Raw genomic sequence first — 8589 nt, 5'->3', positions numbered from 1 at the left:
AAAAAAAAAAGCCTTTTACACCTTCAAATATGTCACCACAATTAACTAGACCCAGACCAAGGTCTATGGCTACCTGGCTTTTAAAAGGTATTACAAAGGCTGTTTATATATATATGTGTGTGTGTGTGTGTGTCTACATACGACTAGAAATATATATATATATATATTGACAGTTTTTTTTTTTTCTTTTTTTTTTTTTGAATGAATAGAACATCTGGACGAAGGCCTGATTTCTTTGGTAACATGACCCTTCCATATTGACAACTGACGCGACTTAACTCATACTTTTCTTAATATGACACATAGGATGCCGATTATCAACGTGATGTCAAGTGGGATGAAGACAAGATGTGTGCATTGATCGACTCTATTTTCGAGAATTTTTACGTGCCACCCCTTCTTTTTGCCGTTAGAAAAGTCAATAACCGTAACACACGTATGGTGATTGACGGAAAGCAACGTCTAACAGCAATTAACAAGTATGTATACATGGACTATGTCAATGAAGCGTGTTAAACAACTGTTCCTTCCTTTTTTTTTTTTTTTTGTTGGATCTAGATTTATGACCAATCAGTTTCCATACATCGATCCTGAATCAGGCGAGTGTAAATACTATTCTAAACTGCAAGAAGGTAAGGAAAGAAAGTTCAAGGCGTAGAATGTAGTTAAACGATTTCTCTCTCTCTCTTTTTAGATGAAAAGGACGAAAAGACGTACTTGTCAAATGATGAGATTGAAGTATTTCACCAGTTCCAGTTTGTGTGTGGTAAGTCATGATAATACTAGTGAGGGATAGAGAGTATGTGTATATTAATTCTGGATCATAGTGGAATACAATGGAATAACGGTTGATCAAGAGGTAAAAATAAAACATAGTGTTATAGAGACATAGAAATATTTATGTGACTTTATAAATACTAGTACGAGGTCTTTTCACGCGTGCAGTTGGGAGTAGCTATTACACCTGCAGAAAAGTTGAAGGCACATAATACACCTATTGCACGAGAATGTCGAGAGTTATCAAGCAGGTTTATTGAATTGAAGGGACTTATAGCACGCAAGCCTACAGATGCTGTTTTATTTCAATTGATTTTACACATGTTTCTGACACTCAAGAATGGGACTGAACAGTTTCAGGGACAAATCGGTTTTCTTCATCAACTTGTGACATCCCAATATGAAGTACCTAGTCGTCATAAAGAGACAGTGATCCGTACATTACAGACGATACGGGAAATTACGACAAATAAGAATTTGAAGGATTATCTTGTCAAGAGGAATAATCGTTCCTGCCTTGTCAAGACATTGGAGGTGCTACTTTTCATGTTGTTCCGTGATAAAGTCGGTAGGCCACGTTCAGTTCAAGCCTATGCCAATGATTTCTATGAACTGAGAGTATTTTTATATGCATACAAAATGGGTGGTAAGATTTTTATGAGCAAAGAAATATTTATGGCTGGAGTACAATTTGTGGAGGAAAGGATTGAAAGGTTGGATCTCGCTCCCGCAAGGGTCATTGCACAAGACGTGGATGATGACGATGACGACGATGATGATGAACTTAAACAAGAGGAATACATCTTGCAGGAAGAAGAGGAAGAGGAAGTCGTTATTGCTCCCATCAAAAGAAGACGCAATGGTGTACGCCACACTGCCCGAAGAGGAGGCAAATTCTCTGGAGGCTTACCTCGCTCATAAGCTATTTTTATTGGAAAAGATGGGTGGTGTTTACTATTATAATTATCAGTGTTATTGTTATGCTTCTCCCTCTCTCTTATTATCTTTCTTTTTTTTTTCATTAAATAAAAAAGATTTCTTTATGCTTGGTAGTAGTTGTCATAACTATGTAGCAGTCAATATGTGTGTGTGTGTGTGTGTGTGTAATGTCTGTGTTACGCAACACAAAATGATGAAATGATCCAAAGTGGGTTTCACCCGAATATGTTTGATTGGTTCTCCATAGGTCGTACAACATCAAGGGAATACGCGTCATGGATAAATTAGTTTAAGGCTGCATATTTCCACTTTTTTTTTTTTAAATGATATCATGGAACACAGGTGCTAAAGAGGCGCACCCGCACTAAAATAAGCTGGTGCCACAACTAAAAAAAAAGAGCTAAAATTTTATTACGTTTGTTTGCAGAAACTATTTTTAAGCTTTATTCTTGTGGCGCTTTTTTTTTAACATTTGAATGTAGACATCTTCCGATATAGCCGGTTTGACTGGTATAACATGAAAAGATCCAATCAAAAGTAAGCCTGCTTACCATTCTTAAATATCAAACTGTACAACCCTTCCTTTTTTTTTTTTTTTGTGAGAAATGTGGAATTGTTTATTTACAAAATAGTTGTTTGAGAAAATATAGTTGCTATATTTGATGCAATATGTAGTTTTTTAAAAAAAAAAAAAGGTCATAATCTTTTTTGCTTTAAAAAAGTGGAGGGGTATATATAAGAAAAGAAAGGGCATAGGAAATGTGTTCATAGATCATAGAAAGAAGTGAATAATTACAGGCAATGAGTGTTAAGGAGAGAGAGAGAGTCATAAAGAAAGAAGGATGATTTACTGAATGTATGGATAATTGTTGGATAAATCGCAATAGAGTTGTTGATAGTGATCAGGATACTGCATGTTGCAATTAGGGTATTGTTCATTGGTTGTCATGATTTGACAGAGAGTCCAATCATCAAAGAATATATCAGATTCATATTCAGTAGGTTGACAATAATAATCCGAAAGAGAAGAGTCTGTAGAGGAACAAGGAGAGGCAATGGGATCATAATTGACAGGTGGTGGTGATTGAGTTTGAACAAGAATAGATTCAAGTTGTCGAAGTTGTTCTAATCGTTTTTCAAGTTTACTGATTTTACGTTCTAAATGATTCACTTGAAGACCCAAATCATCATAGGCTGTCAAGAGTTCCTTTTCCATTTCACCGAGACGCGTAGCATTCTTAGCCTTATCTAATGCAGGTTTACTACTGGTATAAGCATGATGAAGGGATTCAAAATGAACAGTAATAGTCGCCACAGTGTCATAAGTAAACTCTAATTCATTTTGCAGGCGTTCAATTTCTTCACGTGGGTCACTTTTAATTACAGCTGTCATCTTTGAGGTATTATCGCCCTGTTTTCCACCACGAGAGCGCTTTTGTACACGATGTTGAATAGGCTTGCATGGAGCATGAACACGTTCTGTAGTCCATTTAAGAGGCTTACTATTAGTTTTTAATGTAGAAGCAGTCATTTAAAAAGAAAAAGAAATAAAAGTGAAATTATTTGTTTGTTAATGAAAAAAAAAAAAAAAAAAGGAAATTTGGGGGAAAAGCCGCTAGTATTTATATCATTTGGGGAAAAAAATCAGACTGCTCCTAATATAGAATCAGGGGACCCCATCCCATTGGCTCCCCTTACATGTACACAAAAAAAAAAAAATTATTGTACACTGGGTTTTGGGTTTTTTAAGATTTTGGCGACAAAATAGATAGGACCCTTTTTTTTTTATTTAAAAATGATTTATTTTTAGAATCCCATATTTAATAATAAGTATTATAAGGGGGAATTTTATGTAGAGAAATGTACATGAAAATGTATTCTTGGGTTGACACATATTTGCTAAAGAACAATGACGAGTAAACAAAAGATCTTTTATTTGTACGCCCACGTTACATTAAAAAAAAAAAACTTACCTTATATGTCATTCGGTGTCTTCGGGCGATTCTTGGCTAAAGTAACACACCTTAGCAATGGCCGTGCGTCACTCTTATAATACAGCATTCAAATTTTGTCTCTTTCACTATGAAATCTATTTATAATCTTTACCATTTCTTTTTATAAAACCCACGTTTTCCCTGTCTTACGCATCAAAAAGCGTCATCAAAGGCGCACACGTGTACCTGAATCAAAAAAAATTCCTATTTTTTTTTTTTTTTTTTTTTTTTTCGATTATTTAGCATTTTGTCAACTTGTCCATCTTCGATCCAACTTTTTGGGGCTGAGTTGAAGAAAAAAAAAACTTATAAAAAGGCCAAACAATTTCTCTTTCTTTCTTTTTTTTTTTCTCTTTCTTTTTCTCTGTTTCTCATTTCTTTTCTTTTACTCTGTTTTTCTGTTTTTCCTTTTTTTTTTCTTTCTTTCTTTCTTTCTCTGCACTCTTTTTTTTTTTAATCTGTAACTACATATCTTTAGTGACAGAAACTATTCCTAATGTGCATTCACATACACTCACGTACACTGACACTGACATACACTGACACTCAAACACAATGGCTCTCTTTCTCTCTCACACGGACAGTAAACACAATGCAAAGCTTTGATTAACACTAATGCAAAGACCTTATGCCATAAGGTTGCTATTCAGCCTTTACATATTAATTTTTTTTTTTTCATAAAAAAAAAAAAAAATTATATATCTTCCCCCCCTACGTCATGGCTATATATAGATTGTATGTACACCCAACTGCACCAATGAAAACTCCCGATGTATGTTGTACATGATATCACTTTTGCAAAGGAGGTGGTCAAACCCACTCTTACACCAATCAAAATGCGTTCCTCCTTTTCAAGAATGGGAATGTGGCCCCTCTTATCGGTAAAAAAAAAAGGTCCCTTTTCCTGAGCAACCACCAATGAATTTGCAGAAAAAATTCTACTTTTGCTCTGTGGTGCAAAAAAAGAACTCCAATACACAACACCATCTGTTCGACAAACAACGCTGTATCTCCATCATGCATCTAATAATATCGTATTTCACAAATAATACCGTAATTAACAAATAGCATCGTATTCCACAAAATAACATCGTATTCAACAAATATCGTCGTATTCCACAAACAACACCGTATTCTACAAATAACGTCGTATTCCACAAATAATGTCGTATTCCACGTCGTATTCAACAAAATAACATCGTATTCCACAACAACAAAAAACTGCGTTTTATCAGCACCATACTGAATCTAATCTCTCGCATATGAATTCCACGAAAAACGTATATTCCGCAATAAGATCGATTTTTTTTTCTACGCGTGTGTGAAAGACGACACCCCCCTTTTTTTTTTCTGTTTTGTACGTTGAGTCACACATGATGAGGAGGGTCCCTTCCAAATTGTAGATAAAAATTCCAGGTACCGGGAATGACACACAGTCATATCACACTCAATATGACATTTTTCCTCTTCAAAGTCGTTGTATCCGTCACATTTATATTTCCATCGTCTTGTCAATTGTATTCCCCCCCCCCCTCAAAAGAAGGGGTGCTATAGTCTAATATGCTAGTCTATTTCCTTTCTTATAAAAAAAAAAGGTTGTCAAATTATCGCACATGATGTCTGATCTTTTTTTGCCAGTGTAAAAAAAAATGAATATGTAGAACTGATATATATAAAAAAAAAGGATGCAGAAAAGAAAGAGAGAGAGAGAGAAAAACAGTGTGCTTTATTCTTTGGCTATTTATAATAAAAATAAAAATGGGCTAATAATAGAAACACCAATGAAAATGCGTATAGATATCCTGTGCATGATTATCTGCAAGGGGGGGCTAAAAAACAAACATACGATTATTAATAGATACTATCAGCAGAGATAAAAAAAGAAACGGTTTTAATTATACACACATATCAAAAAAAAAAAATTAGGGTAAGAGGGGGAGAAAAAAATGAAAGGGGGGGTTTTGGTAATGAATCTATATTTGTATGTCGTAAAAAAAAAAGCTTATTTTTGTCCTTCAAACAATTTGTGGAAGACAGGAATCAATTGTTGAGCAACAGTGAAACTAAAGATCAACTTGGGACCGACGACTAAAATCTTGGGAGTCAAACCCTTAAAGAAACCACCGAAACCTTCATTCTTGATAAGATCCTTGATAATCTTGGCACCGGATTCGGGGTTCTCAAAGTTACGGTTTTGAATACGTGTCTTGACAACATCCAAGGGAGCAGCCACCGTGATGGAAGCAACGGCACCACCAATGGAAGCACAAAAGTTTTGGAAGAAAGTAGCCTTGTTATAATCGGGTAAAGAAAAGATGTATTCCTTAACAAAGGCAGAACCACCAAAGAGAGCAAAGGAACCGGGAGCATTACGAGCAGCGGTCCAGCCAGCTCCACGATAAAGACCCATACCTTCATCCTTAACAATGGTTAAGAAACCACGGTTACGGAATGCCTCAGGGTTCGTTTGCTTTTTAATCTTGAGTACATCCAAGGGAAGCAAAGCAATCTCTCCAATACCGACAATACTACCAGCAGTAGCATGCATAATCGTCTTACCCGTCTTTTCACCAAAGGCACCAACAAATAAATCTCGGTGCTTCTTGTCCAAATATTCTCTTACAAAGGGTTGTCCACCAAACTTGTATACTCTTTGAGATACTTTGTATCCAGCAGCAAATCCAACACCGGGGAAAAGTGAAGCGTACTTCTTCATGAAGGTAGCGTTGGCTGCATCCTATCATCATTACATATATGTGGTTTTAGTACCCTTGTCAAAAAAAAAAAAAATTTTTTTCTTTCTTTCTTTTTACCTTGAATACAACTTGGTTGACAGCGGCCTTGTTCTCAGCAAATGCACGACCGGAAACCCAGAGCTAAAATATAATTTTAGTTTAACTGATATACAAGACGCGAAAAAGTTTTTTTTTATAAAGAAAAAAAATGTACCTTGTTTTGGTTACTCATCAAACGCTTGGCAACGGTATCCACGGGATGGAAAATAATCAATTCGAGAATACCAGAACTGGCACTACCAGCGAAACGGGCTTTACCAGACTCAGAACTTCCAGAGGCAATAGGAGGAGACATTTTTTTTTGATTATTTGAAAAAAAAAAAGGACAAAGAAAAAAAAAAGATGATCAGAAAAAAAAAAAGATTAAATAATCCCGTCCCTGGGGGGACTTGCTTTCTTTTTTTTTAGGTTACTTTTCACACTCTCTTTTTTTAAGTTTCCATTTGCTGTGTGGTGAGCGGAGGTCGAAATAAAAAATGACAACCAGGGTACACACACAAAGTCGATCTTTGGGAGGAGGAGGCTTATTCTGGCTCACATGATTTTGATATATATCTTGACAAAGCATCACGTTAATGTATGTATTATCATGAAATGCGTGAGTAAAAAAAAAAAAAAAAAAAGAAAAGACATCAAAAACTCTTTCCCAAACAAAGTTGTATGAGTCATGCAGCATCATACTAGCCATCTTATTGGACAATATATAATTATTTTTATTTTTTATTTACAATTTACTATTGGGGACGTAAATCTTGTTCAAACGTTCGGTAATGATATTCTCTGCATCACGTACCATACGAGAGACAAGTTCTTCACAGGTAGGAATATCATCAATCAAGCCAACCACTTGACCTGCAGTCCAGACACCGAATTCAGGATCACCCGTGGTATAGACTTGTTTACCACGCGCACCAGACACCAATTCACGTACATCCTCAAATTGAACATCCAAGTTCTTTTCACGCTTGTTTACTTCAACAGCCACGGAGTTCTTAAAGATACGCGATGTGTTACGGAAAGGACGGAATACCAATGTTGTGGATCGTTCATCTGCCTTGACAATGGCTTCCTTGATATTTTGATGAATAGGTGATTCAACCGTACACATGAATCGAGTACCCATATTCACACCTTCTGCTCCCAAAGCTAAAGCAGCAGCTAAACCAGATCCATCACCAAATCCACCACTGGCAATGTAAGGAATCTTCAATAATTTAGAGGACTTGGCCAACAAGATTAAACCAGTTACATCATCTTCACCTGGATGACCAGCACATTCGTAACCATCAATAGAGATAATATCAACACCCAAACGTTGAGCAGATAAAGCGTGACGAATGGCAGTACATTTGTGGAGAACAACAATATTGGCTTCCTTGAACATCTTGATGTATTTACCAGCTTTTTTTTTTAAAAGGAGTTTAGATCGCTTGATTTTTTTTTTTTTTTTTTTGCATATGTGTGTCTAAAACTTACGGTTGTTACCAGCAGTCTCAACTACCTTGATACCTTCTTCAATAATGACCTTGACATATTCCTCATAAGGAGGAGGAACAATAGCAGGTAAAAAGGTCAAGTTGACACCAAAAGGCTTATCTGTCATGCTACGACAGAGTCTGATTTCGTTACGAAGTGCTTCAGGTGTAGGTTGAGTCAATGCAGTGAGCAAACCTATAGAGATACGAGTGTGAATATGCCTATTATTATTAAAATACACGTTGAAATTTACCAAGACCACCAGCGTTAGAGACAGCAGAGGCAAGAGCACTGATACCAACGTATTGCATACCACCTAAATTGTTAATGTGTTAATTCTTCTTCTTCATCCACACCTAAAAATGTTATTCACCTTGGACAATGGGATGCTTGATGCCAAGCAACTTTGTGAGTCTTGTTTGCAAAACCATATTAAAAAAAAAAGTATAAAGAAAAGAGATAAAGAGAAAAGGAACGTAAAAAAAGAGAGGACTTATGTATTTCTCACAATAAGATTGTTTCCACTCCCCCTTTTTTTTTTTCACATGCATTTAACAACGTTAGTCACCTTTTTCGGAGTATGTAAATAGGGCTGAACCAATTTTCCA

General features: G+C 35.9%; 4 protein-coding genes across 4 annotated transcripts; 1 reads left to right on the top strand and 3 right to left on the bottom strand.

Annotated features, from left to right (window-relative positions):
* Window positions 1–1857, top strand: EV154DRAFT_496921 (uncharacterized protein). Its single transcript, XM_051600210.1, has 7 exons — window positions 1–87; window positions 210–238; window positions 307–479; window positions 559–632; window positions 695–766; window positions 828–859; window positions 922–1857. Exons 1-7 carry the CDS (start codon window positions 30–32, stop codon window positions 1696–1698), a joined length of 1215 nt encoding a protein of 404 aa, XP_051461503.1. The 5' UTR covers window positions 1–29; the 3' UTR covers window positions 1699–1857.
* Window positions 1858–2303: 446 nt separating this feature from the next.
* EV154DRAFT_496919 (uncharacterized protein) lies at window positions 2304–3285 on the bottom strand. The gene has a single exon (XM_051600209.1). It carries the CDS (start codon window positions 3245–3247, stop codon window positions 2564–2566), a length of 684 nt encoding a protein of 227 aa, XP_051461502.1. The 5' UTR covers window positions 3248–3285; the 3' UTR covers window positions 2304–2563.
* A 2212-nt stretch (window positions 3286–5497) lies between these two features.
* Window positions 5498–6946, bottom strand: EV154DRAFT_437398 (mitochondrial carrier domain-containing protein). Its single transcript, XM_051596854.1, has 3 exons — window positions 6660–6946; window positions 6524–6586; window positions 5498–6447 (listed from the first exon to the last, which is right to left on the bottom strand). The coding sequence occupies exons 1-3, from the start codon at window positions 6798–6800 to the stop codon at window positions 5713–5715; spliced, it is 939 nt and encodes a 312-aa protein (XP_051461501.1). The 5' UTR covers window positions 6801–6946; the 3' UTR covers window positions 5498–5712.
* Window positions 6947–7199: 253 nt separating this feature from the next.
* On the bottom strand, window positions 7200–8489 carry EV154DRAFT_437397 (2-nitropropane dioxygenase). Its single transcript, XM_051596853.1, has 4 exons — window positions 8355–8489; window positions 8235–8297; window positions 7982–8176; window positions 7200–7906 (listed from the first exon to the last, which is right to left on the bottom strand). The coding sequence occupies exons 1-4, from the start codon at window positions 8410–8412 to the stop codon at window positions 7230–7232; spliced, it is 993 nt and encodes a 330-aa protein (XP_051461500.1). The 5' UTR covers window positions 8413–8489; the 3' UTR covers window positions 7200–7229.
* Between the last annotated feature and the right edge of the window lie 100 nt (window positions 8490–8589).

The sequence above is a fragment of the Mucor mucedo genome (genome assembly GCF_025094135.1).
Source record: "Mucor mucedo strain NRRL 3635 chromosome Unknown EV154scaffold_13, whole genome shotgun sequence".
In the NCBI taxonomy this organism is placed as follows: domain Eukaryota; kingdom Fungi; phylum Mucoromycota; class Mucoromycetes; order Mucorales; family Mucoraceae; genus Mucor; species Mucor mucedo.
The sequence above is the reverse complement of the archived record's forward strand: the minus strand, read 5'-3'. Positions and strand labels throughout refer to the sequence as shown.